At 40.7% G+C, this 25486-nt stretch overlaps 1 protein-coding gene across 2 annotated transcripts in view; it reads right to left on the bottom strand.

Moving 5' to 3' along the window:
- The window catches only part of TBC1D5 (TBC1 domain family member 5), a 416292-nt gene that overhangs the window by 294847 nt on the left and 95959 nt on the right, over nt 1-25486 (bottom strand). For both annotated transcript variants that reach the window (XM_090379490.1, XM_090379491.1), the window contains exon 7: nt 3879-3946. In XM_090379490.1, coding sequence (XP_090235616.1) covers nt 3879-3946 — 68 coding nt within the window. The remainder of the gene's footprint in view (nt 1-3878; nt 3947-25486) is intronic.

Below are 25486 nucleotides of genomic sequence, written 5' to 3'. Positions count from 1 at the left end.
TTGATGATCCTGCTCAGGTGGCTAATAAACTAAATGAGTATTTTGCATCTATTCACCCATGAGAAGTTATTCAGGAAGGGGATTGCCAGAGGTGAATTAAACTCTGGCAGTAAGCTAGATGATTTTGTAATAACTGAGAGGAAAGTGGAGGTTAAATTGTCTAAGATAAACATAAAAAAGGCAACTAGGGTGGATGGGATCTATCCAATTATATTAAAGGAGGCAGCAAAGGAAGTAAGCAAACCCTTAGCCATAATTATGGATTCAGGATTCAGGGTAGGTACCCATGGACTGGAGTTGACCTCCAATTCACAAAGGAGGATCAAAGGGCAACATAAGTAATTATAGACCTGTTATTTGAACTTCTGTTCCAGGAAAATTAATGGAGGCACTGGTTAAAGAAGCACTGCACAATCATCAAGACAAAACTTCAATTATAGTTTGGACACAGCATGGTTTTGTTAAGGGAAAGTCTTGCCTGACCAATTTGATTGGATACTATGATGTGGTCACAAAGGAACTTGGATGCAGTGAATAACATTGATATCATATATTTGGATCTTAGAAAGGCTTTTGATACTGTTGCACATGGAAGACTGCTGAACAAATTGGAGCAGTGTGGCATTGGAGGCAAATCGCTGATATAGATAAAGGGATGGTTGAGTGGGAGAACACAGAATGGTAATCAATGGACACTGCTCATCATGGACTAATGTTATTAGTGGGTGCCTCAAGGTTCAATGTTGGGTCCATTGTTGTTTTCTGTATTTATAAATGATACTGATGATGGTATATCAAACTTAATGTCCAAGTTTTCAGATGATACAAAGGTTGGCAGGGTTGTTAAGGACACTAATGTTCAAGATTCACAAGGAACTCAAGGTTCAATGTTGGGTCCATTGTTGTTTTCTGTATTTATAAATGATACTGATGATGTTATATCAAACTTAATGTCCAAGTTTTCAGATGATACAAAGGTTGGCAGGGTTGTCAAGGACACTACTGACACTATGCTGCTGCAACAGGATCTGGAAAGGTTGAGCAGATGGGCTAAGAGGTGGCAAATGAAGTTTAACATTGACAAATGTAAAGTACTACACATGGGAAACAGCAACCCCAGAGCAACGTATCAACTCTGTGGTACTACACTGACAGTGGTAGAGAATGAAAGGGACTTGGGGGTGGTTGTGCAGGCAGATATGAAGTTCTCTGAGCAGTGCAGATGGGCTGCAAGAGTAGCTCATGGAGTATTGTCAATGATATACAGGAATTTTTCCAGCAGGGATAAGGAGGTGATTATTCCCTTGTATAAGGCAATGGTCAGGCCACACCTAGAGTACTGTATACAGGTCTGGAGGCCTCATTTCAAGAAGGATGTAGAGCTGCTGGAACGAGTACAGAGAAGGGCAACAAGATTAGTGAATGGAACAAACGGGTGCTCTTACGAAGAAAGGCTTAAGTTTTGCAAATTACAGTATCTGGAGACTAGGCACCAGCGAGGTGATCTGATAGAGGTGTATAAAGCCTTGAATGGTTTGAGCATGCTCAATGCTGATGGGATTCTTCCTCTTGCTCAGAATAATCACCTGAGAGGGCATAAATTCAAATTGAGGAAAGACAGATGTAGGATAGATGTGTGGTAGTTTGCCTTTAGCCAGCAGGTAGTTGGTTGGTGTAACAGACTTCCATCCCTTGTTGTGAAAGTTGATAGCCTAAATAAATTTAAGGCTGAGCTGGAGAGGTATTTGGAACGATTCAAGGGGTGAAATGGGAGCTTTTTTTTTTTGGCTGATGCTGCATAAGCTTGCTGTCTTGCATCAAATGCCTTTATTAATGCTAATGCTAAAGTGAAAAAGACCTGAGGGTAATTGTGCAGTGAAATATGAAGTCCGCTGAGCATTGCAGACAGGCTGCCAGGGTAGGCCATGGAGTTTTGTCAATGATATATAGGAATTTTGCTAGCAGGGTCAGGGAGGTGATTATCCCGTTATACAAGGCAATGGTCAGGCCACACCTAGAGTACTGTTTACAGGTGTGGAGGCCTCATTTTAGGAAGGATGTAGAGTTACTAGAACGAGTACAAAGAAGGGCAACAAGATTGGCGAGGGGAATAAAGGGGTGCTCTTACCAAGAAAGGCTTAAGTTCTGCAAATTGCAGCGCCTGGAGAGTAGGCACCTGCAAGGTGATCTGATTGAGGTGTATAAGGCCTTGAATAGGTTGAGCAAGCTGAATGCTAATGGGATTCTTCCTCCTGTTCAGACTAAGAACCTGAGGGGGCACAGTTTCAAATTAAGGAAAGATAGTTGTAGAATAGAAGTGCAGAAATTTGCCTTTAGCCAGCGGGTAGTTGATTGGTGGAACAGGCTTCCATCTTTTGTTGTGGAAGCTAATAGCCTAAATAAATTTAAGGCCGAGCTGGACAGGCATTTGGAACGAATGGAGGGGTGAAATGGGAGGGTTTTTTTTTTTTTTTTTTGGCTGATGCTGCATAAGCTTGCTTTCTTTCATCGTATGTCTCTACTAATGCTAAAAATGTATGGAGCCTCAGCAATCCACAGAAAACAGGGAATTGAATTCAACCCAAAATATTTCAATCTTTTTTGATAACAAAATCAAAGAAGAAATGAAAAACCAAGAAACGATAAGAAAATAGTCCAGATATGCAGAGTAGAGGCCCACATGCAACCCCCTCCAGACCCCCAGAACCAGACTACACATCAACTCTGATGTTTGGAGTATTAGAGCAAAGGTCACTACTGCACAAGAACCAGGGATACAGGGTAGAAAACTTGGCAACATTCCATTGGCAAATGGTTTTAATCCCTCATCTATAAATTAACTGCTGGCAGCACTCCCTTGCTTGTATACATTTCAGGTTTCTGGGAGTATCAGCAAGAGGAGTCAGACAGCAGGTAAGAATGGAATCCTTATGTTTTTGGCTAAATCTGTTTTCTATTGTAACAGCATATCAAACTTAATACTTTAGACTTATTACCCACAATTAATTAACTTATTCGAATTGTATATATGTAATTTTCAATACTGTAATTGTAATATTGGTAATTGTTATTCTAATATTCAAATTTGTAACGCTTTATATTTCTCTCTTCCCCACCAGCATAATCTGATGATGAGTATCAGTAAGATGCCTGAAATGTCACCTTAAATTATATAGTGATTTAGGAAATTAGCTTAATAAACTATACTATTAATTTCCTATGGTATATGGGTGGTATTAATTACAGTAATAATCTTAAAAAAAAAAAAAAGTTAGCCTTTCAGCAAAATCATGAAAGACAATTTTCATAATTAATACAGAAGAAAGAACATTAAATATACCACAAAACTAATGCAGCAAATTAATACAACGATGGCAGATTAGTCAAGGACGTGAAGGGATACTCTTACCACAAAAGACTTCATTTCTGCAAATGGCAGTGCTTCGAATCTAGGTACCTGTGAGGAGAACAGACTGAAGTATGAGTTTTTAAATAGATTAAGTAAACTAAATACTGATGGTATCCTTACACTTTCTCAAACAATACAGCACACAGAAGGACAAACTTAAATTGAACGACAGCTGCTAGATTACTGTGAGAAAATTTACTTTCAGGCACAAAGTAACTGATCGTTGGAGCAAACTACCATCTTGTGTTATGGAAGTAGATAATCTGAATAAATTTAAGAAAGAATTAGACAAATTAATAGAGGAGATAGCTAATTAGGGTTATAGTTATTGTTTCTTTTTCTACAATAATCTCAGAGAATAAGCATGTTCGTCTCTTTAGTAGAGTTTACTACAAATTTTGGATAAATTGTTAAAGCTACGGGTGTGTGATATTATGGGTATGGGTGCAATTTTTTGACAAATACATACGTTCGAATTACATCCTGACGAATGGTGATCTTTAACTCGCTATCTTGGAAATACTGATTCCATGGACTCTGAAAGGGAAAAAATATGATAAAAAGTACATTAAGTTAAAAAATTTAAATTCATTGACTTGAAAAATATAAAAAAATATAATTAAAAAATGTGGGGTGGGGCAAAAAGTTACAATACTGTTCATTTATTGTAGAAGCATCGAGTCATCTTAAGAATCCTTATAATCCACGTAATTTAGTAAAGGACTTGTGGTACAGAAAACTGAATGTTGCAGATGAACAGAATTCCCTGTGTGAAGAACAAATAATTTGCCACTAGTTGAGACAGAGCAAGAAACTATATATGAGTCCTCTTGACAGCTGTGCCATGTTTCTGGGCACTAGTCAGACCTCTGCTATAGCTCCAATTATAACTGGAATGTAGAAAAGATATATATATAATCTTTATTGTGTACAAAAGGATGTATACAATGTACCCTTCACAGCAGGAATGCCAGGGGCTTCACACTGGCTGGTGGACAAAGGCTTGAGGACGGGGCCCCACATCAAAATTCGGGTTCATCCCCCAGGGCCGACGGCGCCCACATCAAAATTTGGGTTCATCCCCCAGGGCCAACAATATAATAAGTTTCAGTTAAATTAATCACTTAATTAATATTCATAAAATTCAATTAATATTCATAAAGATATTATACAGTATTTTTGATATTATATACAATATTATACAGACACTTTTTAAATTTATTATACTGCCCACATTACTGGGCAGTTTACCTGGTTAAGTTTAGGCCATCAAGGATCTCTCTCTCTCTCTCTCTTTCTCTCTCTCTCTCTCTCTCTCTCTCTCTCTCTCTCTCTCTCTCTCTCTCTCTCTCTCTCTCTCTCCGGTATTTGCGATTCTTGTCAAATTTGTAGAGATTGCCTTCGATTGCTTGTACTGTGATAAGCATCTGCATGGGGAGAAAACGGTCTAGTCTATTAGGGTTGGCTATAAGTGTGGGAGCTGACCTTAGTCAGTTCCCAGATATTTGGCTCGGAGATTATTCCAATGGTCATTTTGGCAGTTAGGATGAGGTGCCTTTCCATTATAAGATTTGGCAGTCAAGCAAAGTTTAGTACAGTTGCCATCACAGTTGTTCTTTGCTGGGGTGGACAATGTTTATGTGTGATCCAACGAAGGAGCCAGTATTCGGAGGAGTACACGCGCTTGATATTCATGGGGGCTGCAGATGCCCATATTTCTGAGGCGTATAACACGACAGAGTATACAGAGTACTGCCGAGTCACATCCAGATCCTTAACATGGAGTAGTTGTTTTTTGGTAATCCATCGCATTTTGCAGAATTTTGTTATGAGTTTGTCAATGTGGGGCTTGAAGGTTAGTTTGCAATCAAAGACGACTCCCAAGTCCATATATATATTTACTACTGGAAGAAGAATGCCATCTAGAGAAGCTTGGACTTCAGTGAGTTGCTGCTTCAAAGAAAAGACAATTTGGGCTGATTTTGCAGGATTAACAAGTAGTCCAAATTGATGGAGATAGGATCCCAATTCGTGTAACTTTCAATTGATCTTTTCATTAATATTTGAGCTACGATTGTAGCGTAGAAGGCATCGTTTTAATTGTATCTCATAATGTGGTTGCCTTCACAACAAGATAGCTACTATTGAATTACTTCAAATAAATAACGCTTCTCTAGTAGAGAAGACTACTGTTATTTATTTTCAGCGTACCACCACCCAGACGATCGTTTCGAAGCTTTTTGGCTTCGTCATCAGTGGGCGGGTAGGTAATACAATATGCCATCTCAGTTGCGAAGTTATATCCACATTATGAGAGATGCCAGAAGGGTGTGGTGGTAATGTATTTGGAAAATTAAATGCACTAGGCATATGGGTTTTTTTGATAATTAACTATATAATATCGGTGTAAATACACCATAGTTAACCCATATATTTGAGCTACGATTGTAGCGTGGAAGGCATCGTTTTAATTGTATCTCATAATGTGGTTGCCTTCACAACAAGATAGCTACTATTGAATTACTTCAAATAAATAACGCTTCTCTAGTAGAGAAGACTACTGTTATTTATTTTCAGCGTACCACCACCCAGACGATCGTTTCGAAGCTTTTTGGCTTCGTCATCAGTGGGCGGGTAGGTAATACAATATGCCATCTCAGTTGTTGGTGGTAGTACGCTTGGTGGTTGGTGGTATGCTGAAAATAAATAACAGTAGTCTTCTCTACTAGAGAAGCGTTATTTATTTGAAGTAATTCAATAGTAGCTATCTTGTTGTGAAGGCAACCACATTATGAGATACAATTAAAACGATGCCTTCCACGCTACAATCGTAGCTCAAATATATGGGTTAACTATGGTGTATTTACACCGATATTATATAGTTAATTATCAAAAAAACCCATATGCCTAGTGCATTTAATTTTCCAAATACATTACCACCACACCCTTCTGGCATCTCTCATAATGTGGATATAACTTCGCAACTGAGATGGCATATTGTATTACCTACCCGCCCACTGATGACGAAGCCAAAAAGCTTCGAAACGATCGTCTGGGTGGTGGTACGCTGAAAATAAATAACAGTAGTCTTCTCTACTAGAGAAGCGTTATTTATTTGAAGTAATTCAATAGTAGCTATCTTGTTGTGAAGGCAACCACATTATGAGATACAATTAAAACGATGCCTTCTATGCTACAATCGTGGCTCAAATATATGGGTTAACTATGGTGTATTTACACCGATATTATATAGTTAATTATCAAAACCCATAAGGATTATGCCTAGTGCATTTAATTTTCCAAATTAATATTTGATAATGTTCGCCGGGGTTAAACTGGGTGTGTAGCTTAATATTGTCAGCATAGCAGATTACGTCTTCTCTTTGTTGCACAAACGGAATAATGACTGCAGTAAATAATGTTCCAGAGAGGACTCCGCCTTGGGGAACTCCCGCGGTGATTTTTCTTGAAATTATATCTTGATCCGCTGTACGAAGAATGATTCTGTCAGAAAGCAGAATTGTGATAAACCGCAACATGTCACCAACATGTTTTATATGGAAATAATTTTCTAGGAGGTGAATGAGCAAGGGAATGCTGATTGACTCGAAGGCAGCTTCCAGATCAACGTATGTGACAACAAGTTCTGCTTTATCTTCTATTGCTCTGAGAATGGTGCTGGTTATGAATGTTAAATTGGTGACTGTCGATCTTCCGGGAATGGCATAGTGAATTTGTGAGGGTTTGTGAGGCATGATTTCATTGGTGATGGTTGAAAGTAATGCCTCCTCCATATGTTTCAAGAGGCTGGAAGAGCGAGAGATTGGCCTGAACTGTTTAATGAGTGATGCAGATTGGCATTTAGGATGTGGCCTCACAGCATATCTGTTCCAGAGAGGGGGAAAGTAGTGCTGTATTAAGACACGGTTAAAAATTGAGAGTAGTCGATCGATGATAAACGTGCTGAGACACTTGATCATGAACTGTGGCACAAGTTCGGGGCCTGCGGTTGCGGTGGGTGGCAATCCATTTATAGCAGTTATAAGTTGCTTCCTGGTGATGCAAACAGTGGTGGGCATATCTGTTGGGACATTGTTGACAGGTAAGTTGCCTGGATACGTCGGGGCCATATTGTTCGAGAACCGTGCAATGTGATCCATCCACACTTCAAAGTCCAGTGTTTTAAGAATTCCTGTGTGCTGAGAGTCATAAAATGGTTTGCCTTTTTGTAGAGTTGCTTTTAGATGTTTTTTAATTGCAGATGATTTCTGGCAGTTGAACACTGCCCTTGCTCTGGAGAAGGCAATCCGATCTTCTACAGCACCCAACTCTTTCCATCTCTTATGCAGATTTTGTTTTTCTTGAAAGGTTTTGTTCAATGCAGGTGTCCACCAAGCTCTTACATCTACATAAATACAGTAAATTCCCATCATAAAACTTCTGGGATAGGGGTGGGGGCAGACTAGCTCTAAAAAACACTATAAGCAGGTAAGGAGTGTCCTTTTTCTGAGGACTATTTTTCATATTTTGCTAATATCCATTTATTTTTCAGTTTCATTTTGTTGCTTTTTGCCATGTTTATGAAGCAACTGTTTATGTCTAAGTTGAAAACTTGCACACTTAATGAAGCATGCTTCCTTTTTTACATGCTAATAGCTATTAAAAAGAATGAATTTTTTTTTAAATTTCATCAAATTAAACTTAATGTATTTCAAGTAGTATTAACAAAATAATAATAACAAAAAAATTAGTATTAACAAAATAATGTCATTATTATTTTGTTAATACTAAAAACACAAAAGACACTGATTACTGTACCAGCAAAGAAAACAGATGAACAGAGTTCAATTTAAAAAAAAAAAGCTGAAGAGAGCATGTGAATACAAACATTTTCCATGAGTTACCCTGAGAGAGAGAGAGAGAATCAGAAGTAGAAAGGAATCACCAAGAAAGAGAAGAATGATGACATCCAGCTCAGGACCCTGGGTTTGCCAAGTCCATACTCACCAGATGTGAGCCTATGATATTAGGGTCTCCCTTAAATGATTACATCTACCCATATGTAATGCACCTCCATAGCCAAGTGAGCAGGAGCGGCAGTGCGTAGCACACGCTTCTTGATTAGACCGGGGTTCGAGCCCGTGACCACCAAATACAGAGGATGCAGAAAGGTCAGGGAATGACCACCGCATATCCCCGGAGCAATATGGCCTTAGTTGCTAATGCTCCTAAAAACCAAATAATAAACTACCCATATATTTATTGCGTTTGTAAATGGTGTTCTCGGGTCGATTTGCCTGTTTACTGGACGAAAAACCCCAGTTTCTGGAGAAAAAACCTTGCTCTATGCCTGAGACCAAGCAACTGAGCCACAGTGTGAAAAAAACCCACTAAAGTTCCTCGTGTCATCCACGGGATTCAAACCCGGGCCTTTTCCACCCGATGTGGGGGGGGGGGTGGACGGTGACGATACCACTGTGCTACCTGCACAGACAAAATTCAACCTGCATGGCTTGGATGGGAAGCGATATGTGAGAAGAAGAAAATCGGAGGCATAACAACAACTGTAAAGTTCCCCGCCCGCTGATCAGATGGTCTGGAGATGCATAACAAGCAAAATGTTGGGGCGAATTAAGTCAGTTAACGGAACGGTGAATGCAGAAACCTACACTGCTATCTTGGAGGAGTGCCTGAAATCCGTTATTAAGGATCACCACACAAGCATCCAAAACTGCCTCTTTCAACAGGACTCAGCACCTTGCCACACGGCAAAACTGCTATTTAGATTTAATGATGAGTTTGTTTTCTAGTCTTACAAGGCTTAAAACATACTTATGCCAATATTTATCCCCGTTTTTCTCCCTTAAGGTGCAGTCATACCTCAGATATGCTGGCATTACAATGTGGAACCCTATTGAAAATTGCTGGTACATAATGTCTGAAATTTCTCAGAAGAAGCCAACAAGTAAGATTTAGCTGCAGGAGAGCATTGTAAGGGTGTGGTGCCAAGAAATTGGGTAACCTTATATCCAGAAGTTGATTAACTCTATGCCTGATTGTTGCAAGGCTGTAATTGCAGTTCGAGGAGGAACCACAAAATATTGAGGACTTATTTTGCTGATTTACAGTACATAATACTATTACGTTAACTTGTCATTTCAGTTTTTACATGTAAATGCAATAAAATGTACGTTTGGTTGTCACAATTTCCATTTGCATGGTTTCTCATATTTCCATTAATTACACATTTTGTCCTTTGGGAAGATATTTATGGCAGTTAGATATATCAGGTGGAGTCTTTTTATTGGATTTCATTCACAGATATATATAACTCCCATCAAATAAATGCATTTCGAACATTTCTGCAACCCACAATGCAGCGCAGAACACACAAGTGATGCAGTTTTTTTGTCCACCACTCTAATTTAATAAACTTATTCAGATGACATTGACACTAATGTTTTTAAAGAATTAACGCATTTTATACATTTTGCAAAAAAATGAAAATTTATAATAACATACACGTATAAGTTATAAATCCAGTTTAATGTAAGAATACAAATATATACTAACAGTAGCTTTCGAGAAACGTGTCTCTTCATCAACTGACATTTAAATGTCAGTTGATGAAGAGTGGGCCCCCATGGGCCCGCATGGAGCCCATTTTGCCTTGGGCCGCATGAGGGTATAACACACCCCTGGCTAAGGGTTTGTTTACTTCCTTTGCTGCCTCCTTTAATATAACTGGATAGATTCCATCCACCCCAGGTGCCTTTCTTATGTTTAGCTTCAACAATTTCTACTCCACTTTTCTCCCAGTATTACAAAATGGCTAAGTTTGTTTGTTGTTTGTTTGTTTTAGAGTTTTATGGCGCATCAGCATCTAAGGCTATAATGCGCCAAGTCAAAAGGATGTACAATATAAAATTATTTGTATATTATTGTAAAAAATATATACGATATAAAACGTTCATACAGCATAAAACTATTAAAATATTCTAGATAGAATTATTTAGATTAATAAGTTGTAAAAACTTAAAAATAGCTGACACGTTGTCATTGTCCGATAAAACCTGTCTGAGTGTATAAGGTTTAGACAGATGGCTAAAACATAAACGGCGGTCATTATAAAAAGACGGACATTCAATTAAAATATGACGGACTGTTAAAATGGTGTCACAATTTCTACACATAGGACGATTATCTGCCCTCAGCAGATAGCAATGTGTCAGGTGACAATGTCCTATGCGGAGTCGAGATAGAACAACTTCCTCTTTTCGGTTCCTGCGCAGACTAGACTGCCAATGTTCAATTACAGGCTTAATCTCATATAACTTGTTTGTAGTCTGTCCATGCCATGAGTGTTGCCACTGGGATACCAGTTTCTTTCGGATTACTGGCCTGCAGTCTGTATAGGGGACTGACAGGCAAGAGTTAAATAGGTTCGCTGATTTGGCTGCAGTGTCTGCCAAATCATTTCCTGAGATCCCAATGTGGCCTGGGATCCAGCAGAAACAAACATCAAATTTGAATTCTGCAAGGAAGTGCAGCTTCTGCTGTATCCGGGTCAGGACAGTATTGAGGGTTGAACCTCATCGATGATAAAGCCTGCAATGAACTCAGAGAATCGGTATATATAGTATATTTTTTGTGGTGGGTGGTTTGTATACGATCTAAGGCTAACTCAATCGCATGCAGCTCTGCAGTGAACACACTGCATTCGTTGGAAATCTGCTCAGATACTGTGGTGTCTGGGAAAACAGCTGCAGATCCGACAGACATTTCTGATCTCCAGCCATCTGTGTAGATGGGCAGGAAGTCAGCATGTTCCGAGCGCTCAGCTAAAAAGAGCTGCAGGTAGACAGTGGATGAAGTATTGTCCTTTCTCCAATTATTAAGGGAGAAGTTGCAGTTTGGGACACGAGCATGCCAGGGTGGAAAAGGTTGCCCTGGTGATGGGGCACCATTGTCTAATGTGATGTTCAAATCATTGAGTAGCCTTTGGATACGAATACCGAATGGTTGATTGGCAGTCTGGCGAATGTTGTACAGATTTTCCCAACGTGGCTGAAAAATGGGTGTCCACGTCAGATGGTCTGGCAGGGATTTCAGTTTCAAAGCATACTGTAGAGACAACTGTTTCCTGCGAAGCGATAACGAGGGCTCATTCGCTTCGACATACAGGCTACGGTTTGTTGTTGTTTGTTTGTTATTTGGTTTTTAGGAGCATTAGCAACTAAGGCCATATTGCTCCGGGAATATGCGGTGATCATTCCCTGATCTTTCCGCATCCCCGTATTTGGTGGTGACGGGATCGAACCCAGGTCTAATCAAGAAGCGTGCGTTACGCACTGCTGCTCTTCCCACCTGGCTATGGAGGCGCCACAGGCTACGGACAGGAGAAGTTCGAAATGCTCCAGTGGCAATACGGATCGCCTGGTGGTGGATGGGATCCAGCCATCAGAGTACGATGAGTCTAGAGGATGCGTATACCTGGCAACCGTAATCTATCTTAGATCGTACGAGTGCACGATAGAGGCGCATGAGGGTACATCGGTCAGCACCCCAAGAATGTGAGGAGATTGCACGTAGGATATTCAAACCTCTCGTGCACTTCGCACGTAGTTGACGGATGTGTTCTAGAAAGGTCAGCCTTTTATCGAATATAAGCCCCAAAAATCTAGTCTCAGGTACTACTGGGATAGCATTTTGTCCAAGCCTTAGTTCAGGTTCAGGGTGAAGATTGCGCTTTCTGCAAAAATGCATGCAAACAGTCTTTTGTGGAGAGAACCTGAACCCGTTGTTCGTTGCCCACGAGTTCAAATGGTCAATGGCATGTTGCAGTTGCCTCTCAATTACCCTCATGTTGCAGGAATGACAAAATATGCTAAAATCTTCAACATAGAGGGCACAGTTTACAGTTGGAGGAAGTTGTTCTGTGATGGAATTCACTTTAATGGCAAAAAGCGTAACACTTAAAACGGATCCTTGAGGTACTCCCTCCTCTTGGCTAAAAGAGCGAGAGAGAGTAGATCCTACATGGACTTGGAAAGAACAGTGACATAAAAAGTTTTTAATAAAATTGGGGAGATTACCTCTAAGGCCGATGCTGTAGTGGTCTTTTAAAATTCCAAATCTCCAAGTTGTGTCATATGCTTTTTCCATATCGAAGAACACTGACACCAGGTGTTCGTTTTAAGAAGGCATCTCGAATGGAAGTTTCGAGCCTGATTAAATGGTCCAAAGTTGACCTATTCCTACGGAAGCCGCACTGAAATCTGGAGAGTAACCCATTAGCCTCCAAATACCAGATAAGGCGGGCATTGACCATTCTCTCCAGAATTTTGCACAGATAGCTAGTCAGAGCAATAGGACGGTAGTTTGTTGGGATTTTAGGATCCTTTCCTGGCTTAGGAAAGGCAAGCACGATTGCCTTATGCCAGGAATCCGGAAACTGCTCTTCTTGAAATATTCTGTTATATAGAAAAAGCAGTTGGTCCGTGGATTTTGCAGACAGATGTTTGACCATATCATAATGGCTAAGATCTGGTCCGGCAGCACTTGCCTTGGTAAGAGTTAGAGCTGTTTCTAACTCTTCCGTGGTAAAGGGCCCGTTATAGGGATAAGACTTTTTTGATTTAAAGTTAATTGGCTGCTTTTCACATTTATCTTTCCAGACCAGAAATTCTGGGGAGTAAGCAGATGTCGACGAGATGGCAGAGAAGGTCTCCCCAAGTACATTGGCTATTGCAGTTGGGTCTGCAATAACGTATCCATTATACTCCAGGACCGATGAAGGGTGTGATGTATATTTACCCTTCATTTTCCGGATTTTGTCCCAGATAGCTTTACTGCTGGTTGACTGGGTAATGGTGGATGTAAAGCGGACCCACGATTCCTTTTGGCTCTGACGACGAATATATCGCGCTTTCGCACGTGCACGTTTGAAGGCTAAGAGATTGGCTGTGGTAGGATATCGTCGGAATATCCCCCAAGCTTTATTTTGTGCCTTTTTTGCTGATGTGCATTCAGTATTCCACCAAGGTTTTGGAAATGGCGGAAACCGGGTAGATGTTTTCGGAATTGTAGCTGCAGCTGGATGGACAATTCTTTCTGTGATGTACGCCACTGCATCATTGATAGGCTCCCGACTGACTGTACTGATGTTAAAGTCTACCAGGTGTTGAAAGGTGTTCCAGTCAGCCTGATCAATCTTCCATCGCGGTAACCTAAAAGGTGAGCATGGCATCCCTTTAAGTAGGCTGGTTATCACGGGGAAGTGATCACTTCCATAAAGATTCTCCTCTACCTCCCAGTTGATTGAAGGAAGGAGAGAGGGGGAGCATATAGAGAGGTCGATAGCAGGGAACGTACGGGTAGGCATGTGGAAAAAGGTGTTAGTTCCCACATTTAGGAGGGATAGGCCATTGTCATTGAGCATATGCTCTATGACACGTCCCCTTCCATTAACATTTGCACTACCCCACAGGGTGTTATGTCCATTAAAATCGCCCAGGAGTAAGACAGGAGTAGGCAGCTGCACAATGAGATCATCAAGGTCTGTTGGGAGATATCAGCCCCAGGTGGTAAATAAACTGAGCAGACTGTTATTAAAAAACCTACCGTAAGGCGAACCGCTACCGCTTCGATGTTGGTGGTGAGCGCAATAGTTTGATATGGGGTATGGTTGCCCAGAATTATAGCAACACCCCCATGAGCAGGTCCATCCTCAGTTCTGTCCTTTCGAATGACAGTGGTGTTACGAAGCAAAGGGTTTCATTTGCCTTCAGGTATGTCTCTTGTAAGCAAAAGCAGACTGGCTCATGCTTTTGCAGAAGGGCCTTGATGTTATCATTGTTTCGCCGGAATCCACAACAGTTCCACTGTAGGAATTTAGCCATTATTTTGGCTTGGTGGGTCCATCAGGCGGCTTCCGAGGTGCTGAGGGCTTACCTTTTTCAGTCCTGGCTTTATCCTTCCTGGGGAAGTATGGACACTGACCAGTGTCCATTTCCTCCTCAGCAAAGAGCTCCAAAACTGAATCTTCGGGTACCTCCTTCTTCTCGACATCCATGTTTTCTTGGGTACTAGGGGGTACTTCACCTTTCTTATTCTTTTCTTTTGCAATTGCTTTTGTTACTTGTGGAGCATTAGGAGGTACCGATATAGGAGTGGCAGCTGATTGGTCTTTCTGTGCAGGTTTTTGGGAGCTTAAAAGATAACGTGTGATGGGAGTAAATGATTCTTTTGGAGGGATGGACATGTCCGTCTGAGTTCCAATGGAACATCTCCCTGCTACCTTCTGGGCGTAGGTAGGTTTGTTGATGTTGGGAGGTTTAACCGCTTTCCTTGCCTCCTGGTACGATATGTTTAGCTCTGCCTTCAGCCGTTGAATTTCTTTTTCTTCTTTCCACCTCTGGCATGCTCGTGAGTAGGCTGGATGTTCTCCCTCACAATTAATGCAGGTGGGTTTTGCGGCTGAACATGCTGTTGTTTCGTGGTCCTTTGCAGCACATCAAGCGCATGCAAGGACTCCACGGCAGGCCATTTGAGAATGTCCATACTTCTGGCATTTAAAACACCGTAAAGGATTTGGAACATACGGACGTACTGGACAGTTGATGTAGCCAGCTTTAATCTCATCAGGAGGTTTGGGAGAGTTAAAAGTCAGGATAATGCTCCTGGTTTTAACAAGTTTCCCATCCCTATGCGCACTAATTCTCTTCACGGCAATAACTCCCTGTGGTTTCAATTCTAAGCAGATTTCCTCCTCAGTTACGTCGAGAAGGTCCCATTCCGAAATGACACCTCTCGATTAATTGAGTATTCTATGTGGTGTCACTGTTATGGGTACTCTTCCGATTGATGTTGCACGGAGTAGCTGCTCAGACTGCCTGTCAGTTTTGGTTTCAATTAAGAGGTCTCCAGAACGGAGCCTCTTAACTGATTTGGGTGACCCTGCTAACCCATCTAACCCTTTCTGTATGAAGAAGGGCGACATTTTGCCAATCGGTTTTTCAGTGGTGGAATGAATAATTAAAAACTTTGGAACAGGCCCTGATGATATTTCTGTTCGCTGCTTCTTTGTAGCAATAATGCTATCAGTATCATTTTCTATAGTTTCAGATAGGGACCGGGTTGGGGCCCCTGAAGAAGTAAGTTTATCAAGATTCATGGAGTTTTTTAAATTGTTCAGTGCCCGGGCTCCCCACCCACCACGGAGCCCAAAGGGACGCCCACTACCCGGCATGCAATAAATGCGCTCGGGAGTGGAACGCCAGGGCTACCCAGACACCATACCCGCACCGCCGCCAGCTTGAATCCTGTCCCTCAGACCATGAGGGTAGGGGCATGGCATTGATACGGTTGACCCTCGCAGGCGAGCCTACTAGCCGATTGATCCTAGCCGGGCCTTCCAGGACCTCCCGTCTTGTCGAAGCAGGGGCCAAAGTGGTGTATTGAAGCTGGGCCCCTCAACCACCAGGATCCCCCTTTCCGAATTTCCACGGGTCGCAGCGCACGGCAAACACGCCGGATTCCATTGATGTAAGCCTGGAACCTGGGCTGTGGGTGTTGGATCCCAGTGATGCTAGTCTGTAAGTCCAGCAGCGTCACTGGCCCCTCAACCACCAGGATCCCCCTTTCCGAATTTCCACGGGTCGCAGCGCGCGGCAAACACGCCGGATTCCATTGATGTAAGCCTGGAACCTGGGCTGTGGGTGTTGGATCCCAGTGATGCTAGTCTGTAAGTCCAGCAGCGTCACTGGGAGGTCCCCTCACCACGTACAGGTGCCCACATCGAGGGGAATGGCTAAGCACCCTGTTAGAAAGATAAGAGAAACTTCTGGCATTTTCCTCCCTTAATAAAACTCATGTGTAAATGTCGATACAAAATAATCATTCAGATTATCAGCCATCTGCACGGGATCATCAACATTCAAACGATTGATATCACATGGACCAATCCGATTCCCCCCCCTTCCTTCTAGAGTTTATATAACTAAACAAGTCCTTGATGTTTTTGTTAGCATCCTTTGCCAAAGATTTCTTGTAATCTGCTTTCGCTTGCCTAACTTCCTTTGTGACTTGATTACAGACCAACTTATATCTATCATAGGCTTCTTTTGTTGCCTGATAATTTGTATGCATCCCATGCAGTTTTCTTCTCTGCTACAAGTCGTATTATTTCATGTGACATCCATTTATGTTTAATCCTTTTACAATATTTCTTAATCGGTATGAAAAGCCTAGTAGCTTCCACTATTACTTCCCATTTAGAATTTGCTGCTGGTAACATCATTAGTCGGTCCTACTGTAGTCACATTTACGGAAGTAAAAATCCTTCCCTTTATCCCTGATGGTAGTAATATCTTTAAGTAAATACCACATCAGTACACTGTGATCATTGCCAACCAGTGGTTCTTTTATTAGAAATTCTTAATGCACGAATAATCACTGCTGATTATTCTATACGTTGCTCTCTAATGTTTTGCTTTAGAAAACAATTGTCCAATAAATCCACAATAAAAGTAAAATAAAATAAAATAAAGCAAAAAAACAAAGTTGCTTTCGGAGCACTGTGTCTCTTTTTTTTTTTTTTTTTCCTTAGTTGTTTGTGCATCGGCTCCTGTGGCCATAATGCACCTCCCAAAGTTTTTGCATTTTACTCCGCTCCAAGCCCGAGGCAGGATTCGAACCCACGACCTTTGGATTGCCTGGCAGGCACTTTACCCACCTGGCTAGCCTGGTCCGCACTTCTTCAGCTAAATAGTGAGTGGTGGCATATATACGTTACATTACATGGAATAATGGTATAAGAGTTGACTGGACACAATCATGAATCACGTGACTATTGCTAATGCCACGAGCACTGGCAATAGTCACACGAGTAGTCAACGTCATGTCAGGGATCAAGGCTGTGCTGTTCAACCCAATAATGCTCAGCAACAGCGGAGCATTCAAAATTATTAGACTGGAGAGCCCCTTCATTTTCTGAAACATGATCTTTTAATCTCCTAGCAGTTTCGCCTACATAACTCTCACAATCCAGACATGTAATGCAGTACTCGGTACTGTTACACAAGGAGGAGATGTGTGTTTTTACCTTAGAAATGATGGAGGAATTCCCAGGGTGGAATCCCCATCTAAAAGGCTATTGCCCACCTTATGCAGGCAATAGCCTGCAGTACCGGACGGCGCCTCCATAGCCAGGTGGGAAGGAGCAGCAGTGTGTAGCACACGCTTCTTGATTAGCCCGGGGTTCGAGCCCGTCACCACCAAATACAGAGGATGCGGAAAGGTCAGGGAATGAGCACCGCATATTCACGGAGCAATATGGCCTTAGTTGCTAATGCTCCTAAAAACCAAATAACAAATAACAAACAAGCAGTAGTGGAACAGAAGTGAACAGGGAGGCCACATCGAAGGAAATCATGACCTCATTCTCCGAAATAGTAAGGTCTTTAATGATATGTAGAAACTGTACACTGTGGGACACAGTATAAGTAGTTACAAGGGGTGTTAATAACTTAGCAATATACTGACATTAATTGAATGCTCAGCAACAGCAAAGCATTCAAAATTATCAGACCGGAGAGTCCCTTAATATTCTGAAACACGATCTTTTAATCTTCTAGCAGTTTCGCATACATAACAACTCCCACAATCCGGACATGAGCTGGATATCATCATTCTTCTCTTTCTTGGTGATTCCTCTCTCTCTTTTTTTTTTTTTTTTTGTCTGGTGCAGTATAAGCCTCAGGCTTCCTTGCACCATATGGCTAATAATAATAATAAATGGCTATAGACATTGGAATGCAAAGGGCAACCTTTCTAACTTGAAAGCTTCAAGAGTCCATTGCAGACGATGTTTGTTTGTTTATAAAAAAAAAATAAACGTCACCTACACCAAAAGTAATTTCTATAAAGTAAACCAACTGCACTAAACAATTCGTAGATCTCATAGCCAAGGATCCACCATCTAACACACCTATATAATAATAAATGCTGAAGAGTAACAAGGAAGAAATGCATAGGCAATGCAAGAAAGAAGACAGTAAAAAAAAAAAAATAGAGAGAGAGAGAGAGAGAGAGGAACTGAAAACAGAAAAAGAAGAAATCATCATCAGAAAAATTCTGACATCTTAACCTCCTCAGGTCCTGACAGTTCTCATATTCAGGCACAATCTTATATGCACAAGTCAGTGCAAATATTAGGGGTGTTCTTAGCATGCCCTTTGTGCACAGTATTCTGTATACAGGAGCCATGAACCTGAGTCTACTACTCAACTTACACAGTCCAATTGACATGGTGGCCTATTCTTGCACAGGAATCCCAAAGAAATATCCTATAGCAAACCAGCTGCTAAATTCACAAGATGTAAAAAGCATACCCAGTTCTCGAACAAATATCAATTAACAAGACAAGTTGAGCATCCTGGTTGCAATCAATATGTATATTGTTCCATCTTCAAGAATGTCTCCTTAGGAAAATCTTCCAAACAAAATCTTGAAATGCCAAAAACCTATCTCGATTTCTCACTACAATGTTTTCTCTAGATGGTGTCCACTCCACCCCATCATGTAATTGTTCCAACAGCACAGATGCTAGTATCTCGACAACATGGTTAAGTGCTCCTGTTCTGTGGTGCCATGAGTCTACCATGACTGGCTTAAGAGCCATCAAACAACAAGCCAAAGGTCAAACATGGGACAGCCACATGAGGTCAACACCCATGGTGAATGCTGTGTCTTTTCTTGTCTTGTAACACAGCAGCAATGCAGAATAACGGCCCAGTACAACATAGGAATAGTAAGACCAATCCGCATGGACTAAGTATTACAGGTCAAATGGGACTGTGAGATCGTCCAACTCTGCAAACACATGAAATTAGTTTAGTGTTACAGGTCAAGAGACACTGGAGGTTCCCACAAACTCTGCAAAACATACAGACTACGTGCTGGACATTAGCTTGCATAGACTATGCCATTCAATAGTCATCACAGGGACCCATCCTCGGTGCAAGACACAAGAAACTGCACCAAGAAATGTGGACACATTTTCACCAACACAGGACCACTAACATGTGGAAATCTGTTACCTGGGCTCTCGGTGCCCACATCAATGCCAGAACTTCCACTTGATCATCAGGCAGCACAGCAGCAATCCCCAAGGCAGAATGTGCTGATCCCACAGGAGCTAGTTGCTGTTGGCAATTCTATTGTCAGGGACAAAGGAAATATACTGTGCAAAAAGGATAGGTGGAATAGGACCAGGGTATGTTTGCCAAAGGCAAGAGTTAATTAACTCTTGCAGATATCATCTTTTAAGAGCACAAAAGGTGATATAGTTGTACAAATTGGCACTGATGACATTAAGAGTAGGAGATCTGCATACTTACTTAACAAGTACAGAACAATGTTAGAAAAAAGTTGAGTTACGGTAAAATTTGGAAGTGTCTGCAATACTGCCCAGACATGATAGACAGGAATACAGTCAGTTCTCGTATAACACGTGTTTACACTACACGAATTCGATCATACACGATTTATAAATAGGGGAACGATATCTTATATAACACGAATCGAATTCGCTTATGCAGGATTCACCTTTGTGTTTACAAGAAATGGCAGTCGAACGCAGAATCACCCCAACCGAATGCAACACGATAGGAATGAAGAGAAGATTCTGAAAATGTATTTGTTTTTTATATCAGCGAAGGGGAAACACATTTCACCATAATAAAGTAAAAACCAACACAATTCCAGCTATCGGCATAATCGCAAATGCAATTAGATCGAGTTTACTACCAGTTTATAACAGATTCCACTAGCAGAAATGCAACTGGAAATTGTTTTTATTGTTTTATGGTAGTAACCCCTAGAAATGTGCTTTAGTAAAATGTGAGGTGTTAATAGTGTATCTCCGCCGTTATGGTGTTGTTTATTCAGTTGCTACACGCGCGCGCAGCTTTGTTTATGTGTATCAAGCATGCCTCCTCGTTTTGTAATTGTGCTTTATTCCCTAAAAATGACTAAAATACTTAAAAGGTGTGTAAAGGAAGCGTCCTGGTGAAGACACTGCAGATTCAGAGAGAAAAAGAAAAACAATATTGATAAACAGAGGCAGACTAGATCAAAAATTCTTAATTGGGAAAATTTATAGTGGCTTCATACTATGGTTTATGGCCAAAATCACACCGGCCTCTGACCCACCAGGGTTTCCCTGGTAAGGCTTATGGCCAGTCCACCTCTGTCGATAGAGAAGAAATATGAAATTGTGAAACGCTTTGAGCGAAATGAAAGACCATGTGATATTGCACATGCTACAGACCTAAATGAGGCAATGCCGAGAATTACAAAGAATGCAGAGAAAATAAAAACAACTTTCATAGCATGAACAACTCAAAGTGCAATTAAAATCCATTAGATTAAGACACAAAGAATTGGAAGAGATGGTTTGTTTGTTTGTTTGTTATTTGGTTTTTTAGGAGCATTAGCAACTAAGGCCATATTGCTCTGGGATATGCGGTGGTCATTCCCTGACCTTTCCGCATCCTCCGTATTTGGTGGTGACGGGCTCGAACCCCAGTCTAATCAAGATGGAAGAGATGGAACGGCTGTCATCTGTTTGGATAGAAAATCAAACAAAAAAACAAGTTTGCTTACGATAGAAGCAAAAGCATTAGCAATATTTTATTACGTAATAGTCGTAATAAAATACGTACCGTATTTCCCCATGTATAAGACGCACCTTAATTTTGGGGCCCGAAATTTGAAAAAAAAATGTATTACATAAAGTTATTGAACTCAAGTTTTATTCATCATAAAATTCATACAACTCATCACTGTCAAAACTCCCATCCATTATGGGAGTTTTGACAGTGATGAGTAGCTTGTCCTCATCTGTGTCTGATGATGAATCACTGTCTTCATATATTGCCTCATCCTCAGTTCCATCTATGGCATTTGAAATGCCACACTTCTTAAATGACTTGACAACAATCTCAATCTTGATATTATCCCAGGATCTTTTCACCCAGATACAAACTTCTCTTATAGTTGGTTTCTTCACTCTTCCTGCTGGTGTCAAATTGTCCCCAGAAGACTTCATCCATTGGCTCCATTCGTCTCTCATGGCAGCTTTGAAGGGTTTGTTAATGCTGACATCAAATGGTTGGAGCTGGAATGTCAAGCCTCCAGGTATGACGGCAAGTTTTGTTTTTTGCTCTGCAGCAATCTTCTTTGTATTTTTTGTTATGTGTGCCCTGAACTGATCAAGGATAGAGCAGGGCACACATACGGTGGGCTCTTACGCAAACCTGCTCCAATAGAGCAGGTTTGCGTAAGAGCCCACCTGGTCTCCTGCTCCAAACTTTCTCAAACCAGATCTTCATCCCATCCTGATCCTTCCAACCCTTGTCATGAACATGGACAATCACTCCTCGAGGAATGTCTTCTTTTGGCATTGTTTTCCGTTTGAAAATCAGCATAGGAGGTAGCTTGGTTCCGTCGGCACAACAAGCTAAAACAACTGTATAATGGCTTTTTTCATGTCCACTTGTCTTCACAGTTAGTTTTCACCCCCTTCTTATCAACAGCTCTGTTACTTGGGACATCAAATTGAAGGGGGACTTTATCCATATTTGCAATCTGTCCCAACTCTGACATTGAATGACAAAACGATGAAATTCAAGGACCTTCTGCTCATAGCTTTCAGGCATCTTTTAGGCAAGTCTGGTGCGTGTACGCATGCTTAGTCCATTCCGTTTCATGAACCTGAAGCACCAATTGTGTCCTTTGAAATCAATAACTTCTTTTTCATCAGCAATTCTTCTTGCCTCATGCTGTTGTTATTGTTGTTATTTGGTTTTTAGGAGCATTAGCAACTAAGGCCATATTGCTCCGGGATATGCGGTGGTCATTCCCTGACCTTTCCGCGTCCTTCGTATTTGGTGGTGACGGGCTCGAACCCCGGTCTAATCAAGAAGCGTGTGCTATGCACTGCTGCTCCTTCCCACCTGGCTACGGAGGCGCCCTTTGCCTCATGCTGAACCATCTTTGTGGACAAAGGAATTCCAATTGCCCTTTGCTCCTCAATCCATATCTTCAATTCCCTCTCTAAATCAGGCCATTTTGCTGATTTGCCTCTAATGGCCTTCTTCTGCCGTGGCGTTTTCAGCAGGGTTTCTTCTTCCATAGTCAGTCTCGGATTGTTTTCTCAGTTGGAGGAGGACCAAACTTACGTTCAGCAGCACGATTTCCATTCACTTTTGCAAACTGGATCACTTTTAACTTGAATTCAGCACTGTATGAAAATCTTTTCTGAGCCATTTCTGGGCAGAACGTGGCAAAACGTAGCCTAATATACCAGTAACAAGTGCAAAACAATGAACGCAAAGACAACAAGTGCGAAAAAGTGGGAAATGCAAGTAAAAAAAATCTACAACCACTGTATAAGACGCACCCAGTTTTTAGACCCCAAATTTTTCGAAAAAAGGTGTGTCTTATACATGGGGAAATACGGTAAGCATTTTATTACGATTATTTATTGTGTTTGGTAATGTTTTGGTTATAAATGTGTGTTTAATCTTGGGTGGTCGGCACCTAACCCTATTTTTCCCATAGGGCCTATTGTTTATATTGCACGATTTTGCATTGAATGAGGGTTTCTAGGAACACAACTATCGTGCTATACGAGGACTGACTGTATATGATGAGAGTGAGAGAGAGAGAGAGAGAGAGAGAGAGAGAGAGAGAGAGAGAGAGAGAGTAGTGAATCAATTTGGCTCAAAAACGAGTGTGCAAGGCTCATGGAATTTGCTGATATTACCATCAGCAAAATCTAAATGGTAAGCATTCAAGAAATTAATCATAGAAGCAACTAGGCTTTTTATAACAATTAAGAAATAATCGTCAGGGTATAGGCCCAAATGGATATCAGATGAACTAAAGAAAGTTGAAACAGTGAATAAAAATCCATAAGCTGCATAGAAATTTTCGAGTGACAGAGAAGTTTGTGGCAGATATAAACTAGTGTGTAATCAAGGTACAAAGGAGGTCAGGCAAGTGAAGGCAGATTACGAGAAATATTTGGAAAAGAACACAAAGAAAACCAGCAAAGACTTCTTTACTTACGAAAATTCTAGAAGAAATGAAATGAATCAAATTGGTCCACTTGATATTGATGGTTCAACTGTAGATGATTCTGCTCAGGTAGCTGACAAACTGAATGAGTATTTTGCATCAGAGGATTTTAACTTTCCAGATTTTGACTGGAAATTGTGGGTGGGTCACTCACACAATTAGCAAGACTTTTGTGGATTTATTGGACAATTGTTTTCTACATGTCTGATAGGCAACCAGAGGGAGTAATACTCATATGAGTATCAGTAGTGATGATCATTCATGCATTAAGAATTTGCAGATAAAGGAACCACTAGGTGGCAGTGATCACAGTATACAGATGTGAGATTTACTTAAAGATGTAACTACCATCAGGGATAAAGGGAAGGGTTTTTGCTTTTGTAAAGATGACTACAGTGGTCTCAGACAATTTTTAAATTCCATACTGTGGGACCAACTGATGATGTTACCATCAGCAAATTCTAAATGAGAAGCATTTAAGGAATTAATCATAGAAGCTACTAGGCTTTTCATACCAACTAAAAAATACTGTTCAAGGTTTAGATGAACTAATTACACTCGTGGCAGAGAATAAAAATTCGTGGGATGCATATAAATTATCAGGCAACACAGAAGCCTATGGTAGATATAAGCTAGTCTGTAATCAAGTCAAAAAGGAGGTTAAGCAAGCAAGCAAAGGCAGAGTATGAAAAATCTTGGGCAAAGAATGAAAAGACAAACAGCAAAGAGTTCTTTACTTATATTAACTCTAGAAGGAAGGGGATGAATCAGATTGGTCCATTTGATATCAATGGTTCGATTGTTGATGATCCTGCTCAGATAGCTGACAAACTAAATGAGTATTTTTCCTCTATATACACACTTGAGGAATTCTGTGGGAAAGTGGAGTCCAGAAGCTTATCAGACTCTAACACGAGCTAAATGATTTTGCAATAACTAAGAGCAAAGTGGAGGAGAAATTGTTGAAGTTAAACAGAAGAAAGGCACCTGGGGTGGATTGTATCTATCCAGTTAAATTAAAGGATGTGACAAAGTAAGTAAGCAAACCCTTAGCCATAATTATGAAAGCATCCTTGAACTCAGGGGAGGTCCCCATTGACTAGAGATGTGCAAATGTATCCCCAATTCACAAAGGGGAGATCAAAGGGTGACACGAGTAATTACAGACCTGTTAGTTTAACTACTGCTCCAAGGAAAATAATGGAATCACTGGTAAAAGAAGTAATGCAAAATCATCTAGACAAGACCACAATTTTATTTCAAACACAGTAATGCATTTGTTAAGGGGAAATCTTGCTTGACCAAATTGATTGGTTACTACAATGTGGTCACAAAGGAACTGGATTCAAAAAATAATTTTTGATATCATACTCTTGGATTTCAGGAAAGCTTTTGATAATGTTGCACATAAAAGACTTCTATACAAATCAGAGCACTGTGGAATTAAAGGCAAGTTGCTGCTATGGATAAAATAATGGTTGAGTGGGAGAAGACAAAGAATGGTAATCAATGGACATTGCTCTTCATCGACTAATGATATTAGTGGATTCCTCTAAGGTTCAGTGTGGAACTCATTCAATATTTTTCAATGATATTGATGAAGGCATATCAGGCTTAATGTTCAATTTTGTAGATGATACAATGGTTGGCAGGAAGGTTAATTGCAGTAATGACAGCTGCAACAGGATCTCGAAAATTTAGGCAAATGGGCTGAGAAATGGCAATTGAAGTTTAACATTGATAAACAAAAAGTACTGTATATGGATAGCAGTAACCCGCGAGTTACATACGAACAGTGTGGTACTACACTCAGAGTAGAGGATAATGAAAAAGACGGAGTAATTGTGCAGTCAGATATGAAGTTCTCTGAGCAGTATTAAGCGGGTTGCCAGGACATTTCATGGGTTTTATTATTATTATTTTGATTAGCCA

This window comes from Mastigoproctus giganteus, chromosome 8 (genome assembly GCF_048544385.1).
Source record: "Mastigoproctus giganteus isolate SK-2022 chromosome 8, ASM4854438v1, whole genome shotgun sequence".
Taxonomy (NCBI): Eukaryota; Metazoa; Arthropoda; class Arachnida; order Uropygi; family Thelyphonidae; genus Mastigoproctus; species Mastigoproctus giganteus.
This window is presented reverse-complemented; position numbering and strand designations above follow the sequence as displayed.